The sequence below is a fragment of the Bubalus bubalis genome, chromosome 16 (genome assembly GCF_019923935.1).
Source record: "Bubalus bubalis isolate 160015118507 breed Murrah chromosome 16, NDDB_SH_1, whole genome shotgun sequence".
Taxonomy (NCBI): domain Eukaryota; kingdom Metazoa; phylum Chordata; class Mammalia; order Artiodactyla; family Bovidae; genus Bubalus; species Bubalus bubalis.
In genome coordinates, this window is record NC_059172.1 from 4,569,993 (window position 1) to 4,597,077 (window position 27,085).

Below are 27,085 nucleotides of genomic sequence, written 5' to 3' on the forward strand. Positions count from 1 at the left end.
CTGGCGTGGGTTGCCATTTCCATGTCCAGTAGATCTTCCTAATCCAGGGATCAAACCCATTGTATTGAGGAGGATTCTTTACCACTAAGCCACCAGGGAAGAACTGTATACATACGTGAAAAGTGAAGTTGCTCAGTCGGGTCTGACTCTTTGCAACACCATGGACTGTAACCTGCCAGGCTCCTCCATCCATGGGATTTTCCAGGCAAATGTACTGGAGTGGGCTGCCATTCCCTTCTGCAGGGGATCGTTCTGACCTAGGGATTGAACCCAGGTCTCCCACGTTGCAGGCAGAGGCTTTACCATCTGAGTCAACAGGGAAGCCCCATATACATATTACATATGTATATATGTATAATTGTTAGTTATGTGGTTTTAAAATTGATATGAGTGAATTTAAGATATTTATATATTTTTGTGATTGGTTATATACATGTGTAATTCTATATGTCTATATATATATATGTAATTTGTGATCGGTGTTACATATATGTATGTATATGTAAGCTTTTTTCTTGCTCAACCTTAAAAGTTTGAGATTAACTATCTTGATTGTTATGGATTTGATTCACATATTTGATCTACATAGACATTGTAGTTATTTTGAGTATTCTTTATTATGGATAATGATGCAGGTCACATATTTTTATTCCTCATGTTACCCATACACAATAATGTGTCTAGTCTATGTATTTGGATAATACTTGAAAATTATTAGGTCATAGTGTATAAATACTTTTACATCTAATAGATACATCATAGATGTTTCATAATGATTCTATCAGTTTATATATTGAGAAAATTTGGGGATTATTTATTTACTAACACCTGTAGCCCTGGTAAAGGTAAACTCTGAAAGTTGGTGATGGACAGGGAGGCCTGGTGTGCTGCAGTCCATGGGGTCGCAAAGAGTTGGACAAGACTGAGTGACTGAACTGAACTGAACTGAACTGTATCCCTGTGGCTCAGAGGTAAAGAATCCACCAACCAATGCAGGAGACTTGGGTTCAGTCCTTGGATTGGAAATATCCCCTGGAGAAGGAAAATGGCAATGCACTCCAGTATTTTTGCCTGGAAAATCCCATGGGCAGAAGAGACTGGGAGACTACAGTCTGTGAGATCACAATAAAGTCAGATATGACTTTACTACTAAACAACAACACCTCTAACAGCTTTTCATGATGTCATGTAAGTTAAACTTTGCTAGCTGAAAGGAGGCAATGGTATATGATTGTCATTTTATTATGAACACTAAAAATGAATTTACAGTACCGAGATACTGGATATCTGCATGCAAATTTATGAAGCTCTTAACAATTAGTTTTGTTGCAGCTACACAATGAGAGACCCTGTAGTTGATCTTTCCTCGTTCCTAACTTTTCACATTCAGAAAACTAAGATTATGGCATCTGGTCCCATCACTTCATGGGAAATAGATGGGGAAACAGTGGAAACAGCATCAGACTTTACTTTTTTGGGCTCCAAAATCACTGCAGATGGTGACTGCAGCCATGAAATTAAAAGACACTTACTCCTTGGAAGGAAAGTTATAACCAACCTAGACAGCATATTCAAAAGCAGAGACATTACTTTGCCAACAAAGGTCCGTCTAGTCAAGGCTATGTCTAGTCAAGTGGTCATGTATGGATGCGAGAGTTGGACTGTGAAGAAAGCTGAGAGCCAAAGAATTGATGCTTTTGAACTGTGGTGTTGGAGAAGACTCTTGAGAGTCCCTTGGACTGCAAGGAGATCCAACGAGTCCATTCTAAAGGAGATCAGCCCTGGGTGTTCATTGGAAGGACTGATGCCGAAGCTGAAACTCCAATACTTTGGCCACCTCATGTGAAGAGTTGACTCATTGGAAAAGACCCTGATGCTGGGAGGGATTGAGGGCAGGAGGAGAAGGGGACGACAGAGGATGAGATGGATGGATGGCATCACTGACTCGATGGATGTGAGTCTGAGTGAACTCCGGGAGTTGGTGATGGACAGGGAGGCCTGGCACGCTGCGATTCATGGGGTCGCAAAGAGTTGGACACAACTGAGTGACTGAACTGACTGAACTGAACTTCCACAGGTATTCTCAGACCTTGCTTCATGACTATGTCCTGTGTTTCCTGTCTCCCCTAACCACCAACAAGGTTTTGCTCTAATGGTTTGGACATGAATGTTTTGGAACCACTTGAGCACTCAAGTAAGCGTAATTTGGGATTACAGGTGACAATGTCCCACTGGGTAAGCTTTGAGTAATAAAAATGAGAGCTGGCAGACAAATTCCTTTTTCTATCTTACTTCCTTGAAAACTAGTGCTTGGTCGATGTGCTTGCCTATTTGTTTCAACACATTTTTTTTAAAAAAGTATACTTTTTATTAGGTTTCATTATTCCTGAAAGCTTTATTTCTTGTGATATAAATTTGGTTAGATGCAAGATATCAATGAGTTCAGTAAGGTTGATAACTTAATCGGTAAAATGCTGCAAAAAAATAATAAAACTTTCAGTAATCAAACAAAATGTCAACATATCTGTGGCAAGGAAAATGATCTGACTCTTAACAACCATCCAAGAATCGATTCCTACATAAATCCACCTTAACTATCAGGATTTTTCTTTCTTGTTTAAAAATTATAAAAATATTTTTCTAACATATATTTTATTTTAGATTATATTTATTTTCAATTTATTGTGTGTTACTTATATTAGTATGTTTTCTTTGAACAATTAATGGCTTTTAAAATAGGGAAAATTGGGTACTTGAAGTTGGAATGAAAAGGATTAAAATTTCTCTATTGATATTAATGGAATTTTAACAATTTACTACCTATTCACTTAGCAGGATTTAATTCTTAAATGAAGATAGCTGTAGTTTTAAATTTGCATTAATCTGAATGACTGACATGGGTTATCCAGGAATCTCTTCAATGCATCCTTCACGTCCTTGTTCCTCAGGCTGTAAATGAGGGGGTTCAGCATTGGGATCACCAGGGTATAGAAGACCGATGCCATCTTATCAGTATCTAATGAGTGGTTGGTCCTTGGCTGCAAATACATGAAGAGAAGCGTCCCATAGAACACAGTGACAGCCATCATGTGAGAAGCACAGGTGGAAAACGCTTTTTGTCGCCCTTCTGAAGAACGTATCCTCAAAATGGCAAGGATGATGTTGAAGTATGATGTTAGAACAATAATCATAGAGAAAAACAAATTGGTTCCTGAAAAGGTAAACACTGCTGTTTCTGGAATGTAGGTATCAGAACAGGACAATGCTAACAAAGGGACATTATCACAGTAAAAATGGTTGATCACATTGGACGAACAGTATGACACGGAAAACACACAGGAAGAGACCATCAGTGCTGTGGTCAGACTGTAGATGTAAATAAGGGCCGCCAGGAGAAGGCACATCCGTGGAGAAACCACCACCCGGTAGAGCAGGGGGCTGCAAATAGCCACATAGCGGTCATAGGCCATGGCAGCCAGCACGAAAATCTCAGCCACAACAAAAGCTATGAATCCACCTAGTTGTGCTGCACATGCATAGTAAGATATGGTTTTCTTTGTAACCAAGAAGTTAACCAACATTTTGGGGGCAATGACAGAAGAATTGCCCAAATTGATGATAGCCAAGTGCTTAAGGAAAAAGTACATAGGGGTTTGAAGCTGAGAGTCCACGCTAGTGAGGATGACGATTCCCAGGTTTGCTGTTATGACCTGTCCATAGATGACCAGGAACACACAGAAAAGAGGAATCTGGAGTTCTGCAATATCTGAGATTCCCATTAGAATGAATTCAGTCACTTGAGTGCGATTCCCTGGAGCCATATATTTTGCTGATTTCAGCTTAGTGGGGAAAATGGAAGTGATTAATAGACTGTAAAGTGGTCTCTATTTTTGTTACATGCCATATTGTTAAGTATTTCACTTAAAATCAGTTCACTTCTGTTGACAAACACTTAAAAGTTTCAGAACTTTCTTTTTTTTTTATTTTTATTTTATTTTTAAACTTTACATAACTGTATTAGTTTTGGCAAATATCAAAATGAATCCGCCACAGGTATACATGTGTTCCCCATCCTGAACCCTACTCCCTCCTCCCTCCCCATTCCATCCCTCTGGGTCGTCCCAGTACACCAGCCCCAAGCATCCAGTATCGTGCATCGAACCTGGACTGGCAACTCATTTCATACATGATATTTTACATGTTTCAATGCCATTCTCCCAAATCTTCCCACCCTCTCCCTCTCCCACAGAACTTTCTTAATGGTCTTTTCTCTTCATCTTTTCATCAAATTCAGCAATACAAACTCTCCATAGTTCCATTTCAGGATCTTAGAACTGTTTGACCAAGCAACTGATGTATTTATGTACTATAGAATATGGTGTTTATTGGATAAACATACATAAATTGCATGATGAGATGTATTTATATTTATATGCATATGTAAATTATATCAATGTCTCATGAAAATATGCTGCATGTATATGTATGTTGGAGAAGGAAATGGCACTCCAGTAACCTTGCCTGGAGACTCCGTGGACAGAGGAGCCTGGCAGTTTACAGTTCATAGTGTCACAAAGAGTTGGACATGACCGAAGTGACTTAGCACATGTAAAAATATATGGCATCTATATATGTGTAGGTGTTTATACACACATACATGCCTCTCTATGTGCTTGTGTTTCTTGAGATAAAAGAGAGGTACCTATAAGAAGTTGATGAGCTCGAGTGACATCTACTTATTTTTCTCTTTGCTGCTACAGGTCTTCTTGCCCTCTCGTACATTGTCATCATACTGGTTATTTTAGTATTTCTGAGGAAAACTTACTCATTAGCCTGTTTTTTCCCTTAACAATCATTACAATACTCCTCGGATTCAGCTGCCCACAGGCAAATTTACACTTTGCTACTGTTCATTCTTAGTATCATTGAGACATTCTGAATCTGCTTTTTGAAAATCACCTTTCCTTTCTTTTGTAAAATAAATTACTCTTATCTAATCTCTGTCTTTTAGCGGCTCAAACTTTTTATTTTTTTCTGGCAACCCTTTCTTTCTTTTCCTGTTTAAAGAAAAGCTGTATGTTTTTCCTTTAAATAACTTAAAGCCAATTTTAATTTTTTTAAATACATAATATATAGTTTTGATTTGTTAGAGGTTGATCGGTTTGTTTGCTTCTATATGGAAATCATAGAGTCTAACATTATTTAATAGTACTGTAGTCCACGCCCAGCACATACAGAGGCACTTTGAATAATGATTTCTTTGTTCTGCAGGAGTGTCCCAGAATGTGCATATAATTAATTATTTATATGTCTGATGAGATAATTTAGGCTCAGTGAGATTCAGTTACTCAAAGAGCTTCTTGTGTGTGTATGTGTGTGTGTGCGTGTGTGTTCAGTTGCTCAGACGTGTCCAGATCTTTGTGACTCTATGGACTGTAGCCCACTAGGCTTCTCTGTCAATGGGACTTCCCTGGTGTGAATACTGGAGTAGGTTGTCAATTCCTCCTCCAGGGGATCTTCCCAACCCAGGGAACAGAACCTGTATATCCTGAGTCTCCTGCACTGCAGGCAGACTCTTTACCAGTGAGCCACCAGGGAAGACCAAGAGCCTTTATAGGATATTTATCAGTACTATGTTTCTATGATGTTTTGGGTGTGCTTTTTTGTTTGTTTAGTTGGTGGTTAGTAGTTAGTACACTTACTAATGAAAAAGTAAAAGTCACTCAGTCATGACCAACTCTTTGAGACCCCATAGACTGTGTAGCCTTCCGGGATCATCTCTCCAAGTAATTCTCCAGGCATGAATACTGGATTGAGTAGCCTTTCCCTTCTCCACTGTGTTGACAGGCAGATTCATTACCACTGTGCCACTTGGAAAGTGCCTAAGGATATCTATTCCATACATCAACCTGAACCCAGGTCTCCCGCATTGCAGGTGGATTCTTTACCATCTGAACTACCAGGGAAGCACTTTATTAATAGCTATATGATTTTCCCAAATATTTATAGTCTTGTGTAGTATGGATTAAATGAGATAGTGTACATATGTATGTTATTTAGCACAGAGCCTTGTGACAATGAAAGCAAAATAATTTGTACCAGAAGTTACTGATATTAACATGTTTTGAATGATTTTTTAAATGTGGTTTCTTATTTCAGTTCCAGTAACTCATTCTATCTTACTGAGAGTTTTCATATTTGAGATAGAAATAACAAGTGAATTATAATTTTGCATATAGAAAACACTGGGATACATGGTATCTAACTATATATTTAGCAACAACAAAAAACCCAGTGTACTCTCCCTCAACCTGATTCTCTTTTAAATCTGTGGTGTTTTTATTGTTGTTGATTGTTTCTCTTATTCATATCTGTCCTGGATCTGCTGTGTTGGCAGGCAGATTCATTACCACTGCACCACTTGGGAAGTGCCTAAGGATATCTATTCCATACATCAACTCTATGTTTGATGAGCTGATCCAATAGCATTGCAACAACTGTCCTTATTTATTGCTTTCTAACACTGTATCTAAAACAGATGCATAAGTAAGCTCTTGATGGAAAACATAGTGGCAACCCTCACTCTAATTAAAGTATGGCAAAACCAATACAATATTGTAAAGTAATTAACCTCCAATTAAATAAATAAATTTCTATTTTTTCAAAAAAGTATTTGTTTGCTACACATACAGCAACTCAGTGTATGTTTCACTCAGAGATAACATATATAACAAGTCTATTATTAATTTAACAAGAAAAAAAGCATTAATAACAATTATTGTCTACTCTGAATGTGTGTAATCAGCTTTTTAAAAGGAGAGCATTTTTATATAGGAGAGAACTGTATAAGGAGAGAATCTTATATTTCAAAGACACTTAAGTTTCTTATCTAGTACGTGTCCTCTAAAATATCCACCAATTTCACCAGTTCCATGGCAGAAAACATTCCCTTATAGTTCAAAATAAAATATACTTCAAGGACTATTCATTATTCTGTACAAATGCTCAGAGTTTAATATATCAATAAGAGTTAGTTGTTCAGTCATGTCCAACTCTCTGATCCCAGGGACTGCAGACTGCAAGGCTTCTCTGTCCATGTGGTTCTCCAGACAAGAATATTGGAGGAGGCTGCCATTTCCTTATCCATAATCTATCAATAGGGTTTTAAAAATCATTGTATTTGTATGTATCATCAGCACTTCTACTTAGCAATCAGTGGGCAGAGACATGAGTGACTTGGCAAGAGAATGGACCAGATATCATCAGTTCTGAGTTTAATTTGAACTGATGAAGTTTCCAGTATCCTTACTCTCCTCTTCTGAAATTTGAAATAAATAAGGTATTTGATTTTACTTACCTGAGCAGAGTGATCTGCCCAGACCTGCTCTGGAGGCCTTTGCATGAAGTGTGCTAACTGGTTTATACAAGTGCTTGAAATCTCTGAAGACCTTCACACTGAAAAGTGTGTCATGGCCCTAGTCCCTAAACAGGAGAATCAAAATTCCCAGTACAGATCAGGTCCCCCAGGGAAGTAAAGAAAAACTGAATGTTTATTAGTCAAGCTTGTATGCAAAAAATGTCACGCAAGGTGCAAATCTGTAGATAGCCAGGGAGTATTCTTGAAAACCATTGATTAACTATTGCATCCATTGATTCCACCCTTTTTTGATTTGAATTTTACCCCTACATTGTTCGGAAGTGTTGCCTCAAGCTCTTGAATGGAGAAAAGCACAGGATTCTGGCTCCGATGTTGAATTTTAACTTATATATTGGAAATAGAACCAAATGTAAAGCCTCCATTCTTGTGTCAAGATAAACCCTGGTGTATTTACCACAAGAACCAGACGATGTACAACATAAAAGCAAAAATCTTGCTATGTGTGCTTACTTACTTCCATTTTTACAATTATGAATGTAAAAAGTCACTTCAAGCACCTCGTAGCAAAGCTAGTATGTAGTTGTATACTTTCCACAATAACATTTCAATATTGAAAGAGCTACATTTTTTCATATCTGTGGATTTTAAAATATGAAAACATGATAAAGAATGTAACAGAAAATAAACTGTAAAATAAACCACAATAACTTGTAATGTAATCCCATTTTAGGGAAAAATTTTTAGCTTACACTCTGTATTTAAGGAGGTAGCCCTATTAAAACTAAATCAGGTGGTCAAAGTATTGGAGCTTCAGCTTCAGAATCAGTCCTTCCAATGAATATTCAGGGATGCTTTCCTTTAGGACTGACTGGTTTAAACTCCTTGCTGTCCAAGGGACTCTCAAGAGTCTTCTACAACTTACTTAAATGCATATAAACATTTAATTCTCACACAGTAAACTGCTAGGTTTCAGTGCCACAGCTCATGTTAATACCTTCCTTTTCACGTGACTCTTGTGCTTGGAGAAAAAGTGTTGATTCCAATAATAGGCCAATGCTTTAAAGCGTCCTAACATTTCAGAGATACTTATTGTGGGGTTTAATAGAAGAATTTTGTGATATTATTTTGTCAAATTATCATCTATTTGTCTTTCACTGCTTTCTTTATTTTAACTTGTTTATTGCTGTTTCTATGCTTTATTTCAGGAAATATTTTGGAGGATATTCTGGCTTATTAATGAGAATTTTCTTCTGCCTGATGTATAATTTCCATTCAATTTTTTAATTACTTTATAAACAGAAGTAATAAGTTCACAACAAAATTAAGATGGAGGTACAAATATTTTACATGCATGCCCCTTTATTAATATTCTTCATCAAAGTGGTATTTTTTTTACGTTTAATAAGCCCACATTGACACATCATAATCACTCAAAGTCCATTATTTACATTAGACTTCACTACTGGGGCTCTTTGTCCTATGAGTTTCAAAAATACATACAATGACATGAATCCATCATCATATTCTTATATAGAATTGTTTTCAATGCCTAAAAGTCCTCTGTACTCTGTCTCTTTATCCTCCTGCTCCCAAACCTCTGGCAACCACTGATCATTTTATTCCTTGTGTTCTCTGATTGTCATGTTTGTAGGTTTTTTCTTCTTCAATAATAACTTAACAGGTATGAGGTGATATGCAATTGCACTTTTGATTTGCATTTGATAAAATTTCTGTACTACCCAAGGCAATAAAAAATATAATGCAATGCTTATCAAATAACATTGTTTTTTTTAATAGGAAAAAAATTCTAAATTTATGTGATGCCAAAGAAGATTTCAAATATCCAAAGATATCTTGTGCAAAAGTACAAAGCTGGTACCATCACGCATCTTGGTTTCAAGAATGTATTACAAAGCTACAGTACTTGAACCATACAGTATTGGTATAAAACAGACATATAGACCAATGGAGCAGAATAAAGAGCCCACAAATCAATTCACATATATAGTCAATTGATCTTCAACAAGGGTGTTGACAAAAGACAGTGGGAAAAGGATAATCACTTCAACAAGCTGTGTTGGCAAAACTGGATATCCACATGCAAAATAACAAAACTCAACCCTCCTCTTAAACCATGAACAAAAGTAAACTTAAAGACTTAAACATAATACATGACACTATAAAACTCTCAGAAGAAATATAAAGGAAAAGCCTCATGACATTAGATTAGTGATTTAATAGATAATACATCACAAGCACAGGCACAAAAGAAAAATTAGATAAGTGTGAATACATCACACTAAAAGTATATACAGCAAAGAACACAATCCACAGAGTAAGGAGGCCTCCTGCAGAGTGGGAGAAAACATTCAGACCACTTGAACAGAATCTTCTCCAAGGAAGACACACAAATGGACAACAGGTTATTATGAAAAAGTACATAAAACCACTAGTTATTAGGGAAATACAAATATAAAGCATTATTATAAATCAGAGGCTGAATGACTTTATTTATTCAACAAATATTACTAGGTCGTGAATTACTCCAAGACTACTTTTTTTTTTAATTGAGTGAATCATCATGTTGCTATTTTGAACCAGATCATAATTGGAGTGTATTCCCCTTGAGGACTCTCCCGTGGTTTGATCAGCAGTTGAGTAAGTAGATATAAGCAGTTTGAGTTAATTACATTCAGAGTATATCAAAACCTGCTTTTGCCAATCCACAGGTAAGAGAAAGTTTCAGGCATTTGCTGAGTACTTTAGGAGTTTGGACCTAACAATATCAAGAGATGTTGTGTAATCCTTTCATTAATAGCTGTTGTCTCTCATATAGATGAATAAATACATCAAAAAAAATAAAGTATTAAATTTGTGTTGGTTAATTACTGTTGTCACAGTTTAGTTACAATTTTTTACAAGTGACTTTAACTGTGACTCAGCTTGTCTAGTTGATAGTTCACTAGATCCACAGTAAACAATATCTAAACAAGTATAATAATTTGGAAAAAATGTTTTGTTTTGTTTTTTCAACAAGATTCTTTACTTCACCACAGGTCTTGAGACAGTTGAAAAGCAAAGGATTTAGATATCCAAAAGTAATAAATGCGAGTGATTATTTAGTAAAAGAAAAAACACAATGTAATGTAAAATAATGGAGAAATACATTTGAATGAAATATCTTGTCATATAATAATTTAATCATGGCCCATAATCTTAAAAAAAATCTTCATTAATCTTTTGGATACACTTAAGAAGGGCTAAAATTGTTAGAAAGAATTTATGAGCTAGGGAATAGCTCATAAAATATTAGAGTCTGAGAGGCTGCTACTCTGTAGGTCCAGCCTAATTTAGCATTATCTATTTAACATCATTTTGAATATTCAGTTTTATTAGTGTATTTTATGTTACAATATTTGTAAATCAAGTTTGATTTACTCTACTTTGTTAAATCAATATTAATGATTTCATTCTATAGATAAACAAATTATAACAATTTTACACAGTTATTGAAAGTAATTAGAATGCTGATATCCTATTCCAGGTATCTACACTGATACACTAGGTCATGTATTTGTATGAGAGAAGGAAATTGATTTTAACCAATGATTTGGTGTTTTAAGCTAATTTAATATGGAAACAATTAATAGAAATCAGTGGTAAATTAACGGGTTTATCTAATGGATTCAGATGGCATGAATTCAGCCCTTGAGTGAATGAATACACATATTTTCCCATTTGAGTCCTCAGTGAGTGGCATGTATGCTTGACCCACTGTCTTGTCACCATGTTCTGAACAACTGGGAAATTATACTCTGGCAAAAAATAAATATGAGGACACAAATCACATTCCATTGTATCACAATGTTATTCATTCTTTTGGTAGGAAATGAGTTGCAATTTTTTGAAAATCTTCTTCAAGTTTGTTCCATGAGGTATGAAGATGAAGAATGTCACCGAAGTAACATCCTTTTTACTGAAAGGCTTCACAGACAATCTTGAACTGCAAATCATCTTATTCTTCTTGTTTCTAGCAGTTTACCTCTTCACACTGATTGGAAATTTAGGGCTGGTTGTGTTGGTCATTGGGGATTGCCAGCTCCACAGCCCCATGTACTATTTTCTGAGTGTGCTTTCATCTGTGGATGCCTGCTATTCCTCAGTAATTACTCCCAAAATGTTAGCAGATTTTATGTCAAAGAACAAAGCCATTTCCTTCCTTGAATGTGCAACACAGATGTTTCTTGCTGTTACTTTTGGGACCACAGAATGCTTTCTTCTGGCTGCAATGGCATATGATCGCTATGTGGCCATCTACAACCCCCTCCTGTATTCAGTCAGCATGGCACCCAGAGTCTACGTGCCACTCATCATTGCTTCCTATGTTGGTGGCATCTTGCATGCCTCTGTGCACACAGTGGCTACTTTCAGGTTATCCTTCTGTGGATCCAATGAAATCAGGCATGTCTTCTGTGACATCCCTCCCCTCCTCGCTATTTCTTCCTCTGACACTCACACAAACCAGCTTCTACTCTTCTACTTTGCAGGCTCTATTGAGATAGTCACTGTCTTGATTGTCCTCATCTCCTATGGTTTCATTATGCTGACTGTTCTGAGGATGCCATCTGCTGTAGGGAGAAGGAAAGTGTTTTCTACATGTGGTTCTCACTTAACTGGAGTATCCATTTGTCATGGTACTGTTCTCTTCATGTATGTGAGACCAAGTTCCAGCTATGCCACAGATCATGATATGATTGTGTCTATAATTTATAGCATTGTGATTCCCATGCTGAATCCCATCATCTATAGTTTAAGGAACAAAGATGTAAAAGAGGCATTGAAGAGAGTGTTTGCAAAAAAATCCTTTATCAATAAAGTCTATTATCACAGTAAAAATTAATCTAAAAATATCGAGAGTGATGTTATGTACCACAATACCAAGAAGATATGATGAAATTGTTTTGTTTTATCTTATTAATATATTTCTCTTCTTCCTGGATATTTTAATATAAACATCATAGCTAACCTTCTATCTATGTTATTTTTATATGCAGAAAATTGTAACATCCATTTGTGCCTTAATATTATCCCATTGATAGAGGTGTCCACACACACACTCAAACACACATGCACACACACCTATACACATTTGTATGTAAAAGCATGCTGATTTATATAACACAAACACACACAGACATAAGTGTATGTAACTTTTCTTTAGCATATTATATATTCTTTTCTTCTTTCATCTTGATATAACTTGAAAGTATAGTCCCCAATATTCAAAACTGTAATTAACATTATATCTGACTAGCTTGATGAAATGCCAACTAATCAATAGCAAACCCACAGTTCATATGATACCATACTATGGAGTCATTGGTATCTGAATTCATTTCAAAGCATTCTGATCTATCCTTAGATTTATTCATTGGCAGCTATCTAATCCCAGTCTGTGGTTTGGGGACCACAGATAACGTGTTCAAATTCCTGGTGTTAACTACCATGCTGATTTGTAAAGATGTATTTCTTCCATTTTTGTTATTTCATTCAGAGCTTGAGTGCAAAACAAATCTTTAATTTCTTACAGAAAATAAAGTCCAGGCATTGACAACTATCAAGATCACACATGAAAAAAAGACAAACACAATTCAGAGAGTACTGTATAACTGGCCTGGGTATTCGGTTCTTTCCACAGCTGAGCCCCAATCCACCTTTATGGATTTGACTACAGGTCTGGTGCTGACTCAGATTTTAGCTCTCTTTTTCTTGGATCGTTTCAACTCTGATATGCCTCTGCAGAAACCCCTACTCCTCATGTTCAGGCCCAAGAACCTCATTACAGAAGGGTCCCTCCTACATGCATGTTTAAGCCTTGTTTCCAATAGACCTCATTTTCATTGTGAGGACATGTGTCCTTCAGAGATAACTGTAAGATGTAGTGCTCTCCTTTCCTGCTTTCACTCATTTGTATTTATTAATTTTAATCATAATTTTTCAAAAACTCTTTCTCTTCTTAAAGGAGCATCCTTATTTTTAAATCCGAGACAATCTTCTGAGATTTAGAGTCCAACCTAATGATACTTTTCTGAATTGGGATTAAGTTTAAATTATAATTCAACAGTTCTTGTGCAGAATTCCCTTACCTATGTTACCTGTATTTGAAAGTGCTAGTAGCTCAGTCTTCTCCATCTCTGTGCGGCTCCACGGACTATAGCCTGCCAGGCTCCTCTGTCCATGGAACTCTCTAGGCAAGAATACTGAAATGAGTTGCCATTTCCTACTTCAGGGGGTCTTCCTGACCCAGGAATTGAACCTGGGTCTCCTGCATTGCAGGCAGGTTCTTCTTCACTGCTTGAGCCATCAGAGAAGCTGTTATTGTATTTATTCCTATGCAATATATCTGCTCTTATTTCTCCTGTTTGGGATACTCTGCTCACTGCTATTCATACAGTTTCTTCTACTAAATATCAAAACTAAACCATGTTCACTGATATTAGTTATAGTTGCATATCCAAACTATGCAAACGTGTTGTTGAATACTGTGTGTGTATGCATGTGTGTGTATCATTCGGCATTGAAGAGATTCTTAAACATAATTCAATATCACAAAAATAAATTTTATGCTTTAAAATTTTAGTTTTAAAGAAAAATAAACACTAATATAGGAAAAAAACTAACCATAAACAGAGAAAATAGATACAGTTATGCATCTGTTAAATTTATAAATAATAGACTAGAAGTACATAGAATTATGGTTTCCCACATGGTGCTATGGTAAAGAATTAGCCTGCTAATGCAGGAGACACTAGAAATGTGGGTTCGATCCCTGGGTCAAGAAGATTCCCTAGAGAAGGCAATGGCAACCCACTCCAGTACTCTGGACTCCCATGAACGGAGGAGCCTGGTAGGCTGCAGTCCACGGGGTCGCAAAGAGTTGGACATGACTGAACAACTTCACTTTCCCTTTTCACTTTCATGCATCGGGGAAGGAAATGGCAACCCACTCCAGCATTCTTGCCTGGAGAATCCCAGTGACAGGGGAACCCGGTGGGCTGCCACCTATGGGGTGTCACAGAGTCGGACACAACTGAAGCGACTTAGCAGCAGCAGCAGCAACAAAGGGACATAATCACAATAAAAATGGCTGATCACATTGGATGAACAATATGACACGGTAAACACACAGGAAAAATCGTCAGTGCTGTGGTCAGACTGCAGACATGTATAAGGGCCACCAGGAGAAGGCAGATCCATGGAGAAACCACCACCTGGTAGAGCAGGGGGCTGCAAATAGCCACACAGTGGTCATAGGCCATGGCAGCCAGCACGAAAATCTCAGCCACAACAAAAGCTATGAATCCACTCAGCTGGGCTGCACATGCATAGTAAGATATGGTTTTATTTGTAACCAAGAAGTTAACCAACATTTGGTGGGGGGCAATGACAGAAGAATTGCCCAAATTGATGATAGCCAAGTGCTTGAGGAAAAAGTACACAGGAATTTGAAGCTGAAAGTCCAAGCTGGTGAGAATGACGATTCCCAGGTTCCCTGTCATGTTCATTCCATAGATGACCAGAAACACCCAGAATAGAGGAATCTGGAGGTCTGGATGGTCTGAGATCCTCATTAGAATGAATTTAATCACTTGAGTGCAGTTCCCTGGAGCTATCTATATTTCTGATTTCTTCTTAGTGAGGAAATAAAGCAAGAGAGCTCCAGAAAAAATATCTACTTCTGCTTTATTGAACATGCCAAAGTCTTCGACTGTGTGGATAACATCAAACTGTGGAAATTTTGTAATGAGATGGGAATACCAGACCACCTGACCTGCCTCCTGAGAAATCTGTATGCAGGTCATGAAGCAACAGTTAGAACTGGACGTGGAAAAACAAACTGGTTCCAAATCAAGAAAGGAGTACTCCAAGTCTGTATATTGTCACCCTGCTTATTTAACTTATACGCAGAGTACATCATGAGATATGCTGGACTGGATGAAGCACAAGCTGGAATCAAGATTGCTGGGAGAAATATCAATAATGTCAGATACACAGATGACACCCCCCTTATGGCAGGAAGTGAAGAAAAACTAAAAAGCCTCTTGATGAAAGTGAAAGAGGAGTGAAAAAGTTGGCTTAAAACTCAATATTCAGAAAACTAAGATCATGGCATCTGGTCCCATCACTTCATGGCAAATAGATGGGGAAACAGTGGAAACAGTGGCTGACTTATTTTTATGGGCTCCAAAATCACTGCAGATGGTGATTGCAGCCATGAAATTAAAAGACACTTACTCCTTGGAAGGAAAGTTATGACCAACATAGACAGTATATTAAAAAGAAGAGACATTACTTTGTCAACAAAGGTCCGTCTAGTCAAGGCTATGATTTTTCCAGTGGTCATGTATGGATGTGAGAGTTGGATTATAAAGAAAGCTCAGCGCCAAAGAATTGATGATTTTGAACTGTGGTGTTGAAGACTCTTGAGAGTCCCTTGGACTGCAAGGAGATCCAGCCAGTCCATTCTAAAGGAAGTCAGTCCAGAATATTCATTGGAAGGACTGATGCTGAAGTTGAAACTCCAATACTTTGGCCACCTGATGCTAAGAACTGACTCATTTGAAAAGACCCTGATGCTGGGAAAGATTGAAGGTGGAGGAGAAGGGGTCAACAGAGGACGAGATGGTTGGATGGCATCACTGACTCAGTGGATGTGAGTTTGTGTAAACTCCCAGAGTTCATGATGGACAGGGAGGCCTAGCGTTCTGCAGTTCATGGTGTCACAGAGTTAGACATGACTGAGCCACTGAACTGATGGGACCAGATGCCATCAACTTAGTTTTATGAATGTTGCATTTTAAGCCTGATTTTTTACTCTCTTCTTTCAACTCTTAGTTCCTGCTGGTTTGTTTCATCAGAATGGTATAATCTGCATATCTGAGGTTGTTGATATTACTCCCTGCATCTTGACTCCAGCTTGTGAATTATCCAGCCCTGTATTTAGCATGATGTACTCTACATATAAGTTAAATATGCAGGGTGACAATATACAACCTTAATACTCCTTTCTCATATTTGAACCAGTCCAGTGTTCCATGTCCATTTCTAAACATTTCTTGGCTGCATACAGATTTCTCATGCGGCAGGTAAGACAGTATGGTATTCCCATCTCTTTAAGACGTTTCCTGATGGCTCAGAGGGTAAAGAGTCTGCTTGCAGTGTAGGAGACCTGGGTTTGATCCCTTGGTCAGGAAGATCCCTTGGAGAAGGAAATAGCAACACTTTCCAGTATTCTGACCTAGAAAATTCCATGGACAGAGGAGTCTTTCAGGGTACAGTCCATAGGGTACAAAGAGTCAGACACAACTGAGCAACTTCACTTTTTTTAAGAACTTTCCACAGTTTGTTGCAATCCAAACAGTCAAAGACTTAAGCAAAGTCAATGAAGCAGAAGTAGATTTTTTTTAATCTCTTCTTTTTCTATAATCCAACAGATGTTTGATAAGTTGACCTCTGGTTCCTCTGCCTTTTCTATATCCAGCTTGTACATCTGGAAGTTTTCAGTTCATGAACTGCTGAAGCCTAACTTGAAGGACTTTGAGCATTACCTTAGCAGCATGTGAAATGAAAGCAATTGTTTGGTAGCTTGAACATTTTTGGCATTGCCTTTCTTTGGTATTGGAATGAAAACTGACTTTTTCTGGCCCTGTGGCCACTGCCAAGTTTTCCAAATTTGCAGGCATATTGACTGCAGCACTTTAACAGCATCAGCTTTTAGGGTTTAAATTAGCTCAACTGGAATTCCATCACCTCCACTAGCTTTGTTTGTAATAATGCTACCTAAGCCCCACTTGACCTCATCCTCCAGGATGTCTAGCTCTAGGTGAATGAGCACACTGTTGTGGTTATCTGGCTCATTAAGAACTTTTTTGTATAATGTTCTGTGTGTTCTTGCCACCTCTTCTTGATCTCTTCTACTGCTGTTAGGTCCTTGACGTTTCCGTTGTTTGCTGAGTCCATCTTTGCATGAAATATTCCATTAGTATCTCCAATTTTCTTGAAAATATCTGAAGTCTTTCCCATTCTATTATTTTCCTCTATTTCTTTATATTGCTCTCTTAAGAAGGCTTTCTTACCTCGTTATTCTCTGGAAATCTGCATTCATTTGGGTATATTTTTCCCTTCATCCTTTGCCCTTCTCCTTTTGCAAGTTCCTGGTCTATAAGTATTGTGGGATATAGAGTATGTCTAAATAAATTGCCTTTGCATTAATAGCTTCTAAAATAAGCCCCAAATCTACTTTTGAACAGTGGATGTTCAAAAGTTACTTGCTAACTGACTGTCTGAAAGAGACGAATGGTGAATAAGTGAAGGAATGAATGTATACAATATCAATCCTGAAATTCTGAAATAAAGTATGAGATTTTTGTTCCAAGGCCCATAGTTTTATGGTAATATGATTATTAAAATCATTTTGACTTTGATAAAGAAACAGAGACAACCTACATATCATTTTCTAGAATACTCACTACTTTAGTGCAGGGCACAGCTGTTCTTTCTTCATCGACTTAGTCCTAAAATTAATAAAGTTATGGTATATTCTTGTCTCTAAAATTAACAAAATAACAGATAAATTGTGGACCATAGAAAGGAAGTTCCAAAGATTTTTTACCATGAAGTCACTTTTTACAATGATATAAATTCTTGAATGTTGCACTGTTGCTTCCTCTGGTGTCCTTTGTATCTTGTCTGTCATGTAACCAGTGACACTGTCTGCACCATGCAGAGTTAACAAGACCTTCATCTGTTCATAGCTCTGCCAACCTCTCCACTGATTCAGTATTCCTATAACAATGTTGGGCTTTCAGGTGGTTCAGTGGTAAAGAATATGTCTGCCAGTGCAGGAGATACAGGAAATGTGGGTCTCATCCCTGGATCTGGAAGAAGCCCAAGAGTAGGAAATGGCAATCCACTCCAGAATTCTTGCTGGGAAATCCCATGGACAGAGGAGCCTGATTGGCTAGAGTCCTTGCTGTCACACAGAGTCAGAAACAACTGACCACACACACACATAACATTGTTAAGATTCTTTTATTCACAATTTCCATTCTTATTGATGTGTTATTTTGCAACTTGATCTCTCATTTGAAGCTTATTATTTATTGTACAAGAGGGTTTTTTTTTTTAATTTCCTAAATCTTCTGTATGTTATATAATAAACATATCTTGGTTAGACAAAACTGTAAGACAGTGCCATCACTGGATCACAAAATCTCACCTTTCAAAAATATTTGTAAGAAACAGGCCCACAGTTACAAATATACAAAAAAATGGCATGGAAGACTCTACATTTCCATTATCCATGTTAAACAGTCGATTTATCTTCTCAGTTCAGTTCAGTCACTCAGTCATGTCCGACTCTTTGTGACCCCATGAATCGCAGCACGCCCTGCCTCCCTGTCCATCACCAACTCCTGGAGTTCACCCAGACTCACATCCATCGAGTCAGTGAGGCCATCCAGCCATCTCATCCTCTGTCGTCCCCTTCTCCTCCTGCCCCCAATCCCTCCCAGCATCAGAGTCTTTTCCAATGAGTCAACTCTTTGCATGAGGTGGCCAAAGTACTGCAGTTTCAGCTTTAGCATCAATCCTTCCAAAGAAATCCCAGGGCTGATCTCCTTCAGAATGGACTGGTTGGATCTCCTTGCAGTCCAAGGGACTCTGAAAAGTCTTCTCCAACACCACAGTTCAAAAGAATCAATTCTTTGGTGCTCAGCCTTCTTCACAGTCCAACTCTCACATCCATACATGGAAAAAGCAAGAGAGTTCCAGAAAAACATATATTTCTGCTTTATTGACTATGCCAAAGCCTTTGAGTGTGTGGATCACAATAAACTGTAGACAGGAAATTGACATATTCTCTCATATTTATTTTGGGGGATGTTTCATTTCCAAGTTGTTGATCAGGAGACATGACAAAGCAGTGAGTAAAGTGTCCGTGCTGCTCACTGGAGAATCAAATACCAATATTTGTGTGTTCACTTACTTCTTGAATCCATGTAATTTATAAAACCATCAGGTTAACTGGTTAATGTGTCAATGCATTCTATTATCTGTCCTCATACTAAATCACATTAAAATGCACCAAATGACTGAATAAAATATAATTTCCCTCTGATATCCAAACACATAAGATAGCGTATCAGTGTACAGATCCCTAGAACAGAATAGCAGCATTCCACAACTTTCAGTTGTTGTGTAAAATGGCTTGCAATTACTATCTAGTCAACTGTAGAATCAGAACATTAGTATTTCTGATGCTATTAGAATGATTATTTTTAAATGGGAGTTTGACACAAGATGATTAGCCCCATTATGATTCTTAACATCATTTCAATGATATAGTTCATTCAAGACAAATAACACAGGATTAAGAAACTGAAAATATTTGTTCACAGGCCAGGCTCATGATTAAGAGCCATGGGCAATGTTAATATTGTTCTCTAAAGTTTTCCTTCTTCAAAGTACTAAGACATGTACATGCTCAAACAGATAAAATAATACACAGCCACACAGGCTAATTAAATATGCAAAGCAAAAAATATAAATATGTAAAACAATTTCCTTTAAATATGTCTTGTTTGGTTATACATTTGGGATGACCATATAATTGAACTTTGATCACCAAATGTATATATTTTTAAAACATTAGCAAATGCTGGATTACAAAATTAATACTATAACTAATAATTTTACAATATATGTGATCAGATCCTTGATCCAGATATTTTGTCCCTTATCTACTTGTCATGTATTTGTTTTGTGATTTTTAATACATGCCAAAACAATATTCTGCTAGGAAGAAATACAATGTATCATAATTTGATTTTGATTCCCCTGTTCACTCTTCATGCCTCTGGTATCTTCTTTAGAGAGTAAGGAAGCTTTGTAAATTTTGTATTCTGGTAATACCAAAACATGTACATGTTACTTTATTTCCCCTTTATAGAAGCTCTCATAACTGTCAGAGCCAAGATCCAATCCCAGGTATCCCCCACGATGCATCCGCTTTTCATCATTTTTCACCACCTCCTGTAATACCATGGCTTCTTTCTGAAACTGACCTGCCACTTGCTCCTCTCAGTGAAATAAAACTTTCCATTTCTGAGAATTTTATTTATTTTATTATTTAACTTTTTAGTTTTTATAAGTTTATAGCCGATTAACGTTGCTGTGATAGTTCCAGGTGGACAGCAAAGGGACTCAGCCATATGCATACATGTATCTGTTCTCCTACAAACTCCCCTCCCATCCAGGCAGCCACATAACATTGAGCTGAATTCCATGTGCTCCACAGGAGGTCCTTTTTGGTTATCCATTTTAAATATTGGTGTGTATACATGTCCATTCTAAACTCCCTATCTGTCCTTTCCCCTCATTCTTCACCTTTACAGCAAATGAAACATGCTTTTTGATGTGCATTTTTCAAAAAATGAAGTTGCTCAGTCGTGTCCGACTTTTTGTGACCCCATGGATTGTAGCCTACAATGCTCCTCTGTCCATGGGATTTTCCAGGCAAGAGTACTGGAGTGGGTTGACATTTCCTTCTCCAGAGGGTCTTCCCAACCCAGGAATCGAACCGGTGTCTCCCACATTTTAGGCAGATGCTTTACCATCTGAGCCACCAGGGAAGTTCATTTTTCAAATATTTTTCTAAATATTAAATCTAGAGAAACATTCTGAAGCAGTAGTAATCTGATGTAGCTTGTACATCACAAAGGCAAAAATAAAAGGATAATTGTTTTCCTCATTATAGCAAAAGATAATCCCTCAGATAGTTTGATAGGACAAATGCTTTTTGAATAAGACATTTTCATGGTTGTTTCTGGCTTAAACCAATCGTCATCTGTCAAGTAAATAAAAGAATACACTCAGGTGGTGCAGCAATAAAAAACCTGACTACCAATGCAGGAGTTGCCAGAGGTGCATGTTTGATCCCTCGTTGGGAAGATCCCTTGGAGGAGGAAATGGCAACCCACTCCAATACTCTTGCCTAGGAAATTCCGTGGACAGAGGAGCCTGGTGGATTACAGTCCATGGGGTTGCAAAGAGTTGGACACAACTGAGCACAAATACACACATCCTCATTTGACTAAAACCATATAATGTCTTCTATCTTCTCTGTCGTATTTATTCACCTATGGGATAGGCAACAACTAACAGGATTGCATGTCATATCTGATACTATGTCTTATTATTATTCTGCAAATATTAAGTTATTCTGCAATAACCTGAAGTTTCCTCTTACCTATGGATCAGCAAAGGCAGGTTTAGGTACAGTGTGAATAAAAGTAGCTCAAAATGCTTATATCCACCTACTCAACTATTGATGAAACCACAGGAGATTCTCCAAGGGGAATATGTCCTAATTACCTTCTGGATCAAAATAGCAACATGACAATTTACTCAATAAAAAAGAAAACAGTCCTGAAATGATTGAATGCATGCTAATATTTGTTGAATAAATAGAGTCCTTTGGTCCCTGATTTATAACAAAATTTTAGATTTACATTTCCATGATAATTATTGATATTAATTATGTTTTCCATACTAACCTGTTGTCTGTGTATCTACTTTGAAGAAAACATGTGTTCAAGGGGCTTGCAAGTATTTTCTCAGATTCTGAAAGTTGCCTTCTTACTCTGTTTGACTCTTTCCTTTGCTGTATATATTTTTAGTTTGATGTATTCTCAATTATCTAATTTTGTTTTTGTTGCCTGTGCTTATCGTGTCATATCCATGAAATCATTAATAAGTACAGTGTCATGAAGTTTTACCCTTATATATTCTGCTAGTTTTTTAAGTTCAGGTCTTAGGTTTAAGTCTTTTGATTTTCATTCATGGTGAAAGCTGAGGGTTGACCTTCATTCTTTTCTATGTGAATACCCAGCTTTCCCAACACAATTTGCTAAAGGGACTATTCTTTTCCCTTGGTGTATTGTTGGCACTCTTGTCAAATATCAATTGACTGCTACTGCTGCTAAGTTGCTTCAGTCGTGTCCAACTCTGTGCGACCCAATAGACAGCAACCCACCAGGCTCCCCCATCCCTGGGATTCTCCAGGCAAGAACATTGGAGTGGGTTGCCATTTCCTTCTCCAATGCATGAAAGTGAAAAGTGAAAGTGAAGTCGCTGAGTCGTGTCCAACTCTTAGCGACCCCATGGACTACAGCTTCCCAGGCTCCTCCATCCATGGGATTTTCCAGGCAAGAGTACTGGAGTGGGGTGCCATTGCCTTCTCCGATCAATTGACTAAATATATGTAAATTAATATGCAAGCTTTTTATTCTGTTCTGTTGGTCTATGTGTCTGTCTTTATACCAATACTATATTGTTCAAATAACGTAGCTTTGTAACATATTTTGAAACCAGGATACATGATGACTCCAATGTTATTTTGATAAGCACTGCATTGAATCTTTCATTGACCTGGGTAGTATGGATATTTTATCAAATTCAAATCAACAGTACAATTGCATATAACCTTAGAGCTGTTGGGATAGCTAATATTGAAGAATTAAAAATCAGCAAGTGTTGGCAAAGATATGGAGAAAGAACCCCTTGGGCATTGATGATTAAAGTAAACTGGTACAGCCACTGTGGAAAACGTTATAGAGGTTTGTCAAAAAATTAAATGTACTATGTCATTTGCCAGTCATTTCTGGATATTTACACAAAAAATTGAAATTAGAATCTTGGAGATATACTGCATTCCCATGTTCACTGCAACATTATTCACAATAACTAAGATATAAAAACCACTTAAATGTCTATGGAAATATGGATTAAAAACTGACATATACAAACACTGAAACATTACTCAAGTTTAATAAAGGAGGAAATCCTGACATTGCAATAATATAGAAGGATTTGGAGGCCATTTTTTTAAGTGAAATAATTCAGATACAGAAAGGTAAATACTGGATGATCTTACTTATATGAGTTATCTGTAACAGTCAAACTCATGGAAGCAAAGAGAGAAGAATGGTGGTTTCTAGGGACTGGGGAAGGGAGAAATGGAAAAGTGATCATCAGAACATACAAAGTTTCAGTTATTCAAGTTAAATTAAGTTCAGGAGATCTTCTATACAGTGTAGTCCCTATAGTTAATAATTCTGTTTTGTATACTCAAAGCTGCTAATAAGGTAGATGTTATGTTAAATGTTTTTATTATAAAATTATAATAAAAATAAAAGAGGCAGAGGAAACTTTGAGAAATAAGGATATTTTTATGGCCTTGATAGTGGTCATGCTTTCATGGATGTACTCTTCCCCCAAATCTTCAAGAGGAGTGCATTAAATATGCATATAAGTTTACATATGTTATACCTCAATGGTAGGCTTCCCTGGTGGCTCAGTGGTAATGAATCTGCCTGCAATGTAGGATATGCAGGTTAGTATCCTTGGGTCAGGAAGATCCCCTGGAGAAGGGAATGGTTACTCACTCTGGTATTTTTGCCTGGAGAATTCCATGGACAGAGAAGCCTTGTTGGCTACAGTCAATGGAGTTTTACAGTAGCTAAACCTCATACTTTTCTCTATCATGAACCCAGTGCCCTATAGTAAAATAGATACATTTTCTGATGGGACATAAATTGGAATAAAACACACTTTCATTCATGAACTCTTCTTGCTCTACAGGCAAGAACAGAGACATAAAAGTTTACTAGAAATTTATACCTACCAGAGTATCAGGAGAACTTAAATAAATATATTAGTATTTTATTTTATTGATGTGTCCACAAATTTTTATTTACCATTCTATATTTTTATTTAAGAAATTGGTGCTAATTCTTTAAATTTTCCTTTGTTAAGCTTAAAAAGTTCACCAGTCAAAATTGTTTGGTTTTGGTGTACTGAATCACAGAATACAGCTTATAAATTCTAATTTTAAAGACACTTTTAATTTTGATTTTTTTTTTTGAAAGGATGTTCATGATTGGGCTAATTTTCAGAAAAGATGATTTACCATTCTAATTTGGGGAAAGGCATAATGCAGGGAGAGAAAGGCTTTTTAAAGTTTCTTATAGCATAGAATATTGGGACTGACCCAGTTTAATATCAATAAAATAGAGTTTATTATATATTTTATCTCATGCAAATATATGCATAGCTTAAAAAATAAATTCCTTGTTTCTTTTTGGGACCCATTAATTGCCCAGTGCTTTTATTTTTACACTTTGATTTTAAATTCTCTATTAATTTCATTGATTTAAGTAAAATTTATGAGTTATAGTTCATATATAGGCAACCTTCACAGATGCTTAATATTTTAACTTATGAAACATATTTTAATCAGCTGCTAAAAAATGCTTTGAAATTACACCATATCCATGTAGTTGAACAAAATATACCTGAAAATTTTGGTCAATTAGTTTTTTTCTGTGTGTGTGTGTGGTTCAGAAATAACTTTTCTGAGTTAATGCTGTCACTAAGTGCTAAACCTGAGATTTCAATACATTTTTTTTTAACTCCAAATAAAGTTCTTAATTTACCACAGTTATTTTATTTCAAGCACATTAGTTAAGGAAAGGTTAGAATTGTAATGTCACTGAAATGTCTCCTGTATCTATCAGTTAATTTATATTTTGTGATGGATTCCTTGCTAGACTACCTACTGGTCCATTTTTCAAAATTCATTTGCATATTTGTATTTATTTTCTGTACCTAATTCTTGTTTTTCATCTTACTCTCTATAGTAAACATCTTTGTATATATTCCATGGATTTGAGAGAGAAAGAGAAAGCAACAGGAAGAGAAGGAAAGTAGGAGAGAGGTTTGGAGAGAAAAAGAAAATAGAATTTTTAAAGATTAAGGTAATTTTTATGATACTCCAAATTTATTAATACATATTTGTACCATTAATTGATGCTTTATAGATTATTTTATTAATATAACAAGTCAAACCTAATGATACCTTGTTATTTTTGCCTCTGTGTGTTCTCATGATTATTATGTAAGTTGTATGAATTTATACAGAAATAAAATTTAATTGTATTTTTTTTTACACTAGACTTTTGTGAGAATTAAATGAACATATTTTGGTGTGGTAAACTCATGCCTGTATTGTTGTTTTTTAATCCCTAAGCCGTATCTGACTCTCTGTGACTCCATGGACTGTAGCCTGCCAGCCTTCTCTGTCCTTGGGATTTCCCAGGCAAGATTACTGGAGTGAATTGCCATTTCTTTCTCCAGAGGATCTTCTCAAGCCAGGAATTCAACCCAGGTCTCCTGCATTGGCAGGCAGATTCTTTACCACTGACCAATGAGGGAAGCCCTTAAACTCATACTTATCAATTTATTTTGTGCATTAGAAATGTCTTCTACATGGATTTATGGAAACATTTCTGGGAAAATAAAGATGTGACTTACTTTCTTCTAACAGCAAGCTGAAGCTTTATTCTTCCTGAGATATGGACAATTAAATTCAATAAAAATGTAGCATGTTTAACATCATAAACTATTAAATTCAGCCTGACCCTGTATATGGCAGATTTCTCACTACTTAAATACTTTTTTAATTATGGCAAGCTGAAGGAAAAACAAAAGTTAACATACCAAAAGTCTGCCCCTTAATGTGATGAATCCAGTAATTAATTTTGTTTCAATAACTAAGATTTCAGTTCAGATACAAAAATGTCTTTAACTTAAAAAAAAAGTCATATACTTCCCTTTGTTCCTATACCACCAATTAAGAAATAGTGTAATGGGAGGGGCTAAGATGGCAGAGGAATAGGACTGGGAGAACACTTTCTCCCCCACAAATTCATCAAAAGAACATTTAAACACTGAGTAAATTCCACAAAACAACTTCTGAATGCCGGCAGAGGACATCAGGCACCCAGAAAAGCAACCCATTGTCTTCAAAAGGAGGTAGGAAAAAATATAAAAGACAAAAAAAGAGACAAAAGAGGGAGGGACGGAGCTCTGTCCTGGGAAAGGAGTCTTAAAAAGAGAGAAGTTTCCAAACACCAGGAAACATTCTCACTGCTGAGTCTGTGCCGAGCCTTGAAAGCACAGAGGGCAACATAACAGGGAGGAAAAATAAATAAACAATTAAAAGCCACAGATTACGAGCCCTACGGTAACTCCCCCAGTGGAGAAGCAGCACAGATGCCTGCATCCGCCATTAGCAAGCGGGGGCTGGGCAGGGAGGTGCAGCGTGGGCTGCATCGCTTAGAGTAAGGATCTGGCCTGAATACCCCAAGTGCTACCTGAGCGAAATAATTTGGGCTAGCAAACCAGACTGTGGGATATCTACCACTCTAAAAGCCAGCCCTAACCTAAGACACCACCAAGCCCGTGCACGGAACAAAGGACTATACAGAGATAGCCAGCTGCAGACCGTCCCCCTCCGGTGACAGGCAGCTAGAGCCAGAAGGTGGCAATTGCAGCCCCAGAGAGACATTATCTACAAAACTGTAAGCAGGCTTCTTTGCTAACTAAAACTTCTTGGGGTTCTGGACAGTCAACATCCACCTGAGAAGGTGCGCTGGTTGTACACCCAGATAACCAAGCAGCGGGGAGGCGATAAGTTGCAGCAACCATGCTCGCCAAACACCTCATCACCTGAGCTGCTCGGATCTGGGAAGGGCACAAAACGCAGGCCCAAATGAGTCTGTGCCTCTGAGGACTACCCAAGTGCCT

At 37.1% G+C, this 27,085-nt stretch overlaps 2 protein-coding genes across 2 annotated transcripts; one reads left to right on the top strand and one right to left on the bottom strand.

Annotated features, from left to right (window-relative positions):
• Positions 1-2,867: 2,867 nt before the first annotated feature.
• Positions 2,868-3,821, bottom strand: LOC112579603 (olfactory receptor 8J2-like). Its single transcript, XM_025266320.2, has one exon. It carries the CDS (start codon positions 3,819-3,821, stop codon positions 2,868-2,870), a length of 954 nt encoding a protein of 317 aa, XP_025122105.2.
• Positions 3,822-11,249: 7,428 nt separating this feature from the next.
• Positions 11,250-12,278, top strand: LOC112579409 (olfactory receptor 5T2-like). Its single transcript, XM_025265849.3, has one exon. It carries the CDS (start codon positions 11,316-11,318, stop codon positions 12,276-12,278), a length of 963 nt encoding a protein of 320 aa, XP_025121634.2. The 5' UTR covers positions 11,250-11,315.
• Positions 12,279-27,085: the final 14,807 nt, after the last annotated feature.

Coding starts and splice junctions, on each gene's coding strand:
- LOC112579603 (XM_025266320.2), bottom strand. CDS start 3,821: ATGGCTCCAGGGAATCGCACTCAAGTGACTGAATTCATTCTAATGGGA.
- LOC112579409 (XM_025265849.3), top strand. CDS start 11,316: ATGAAGATGAAGAATGTCACCGAAGTAACATCCTTTTTACTGAAAGGC.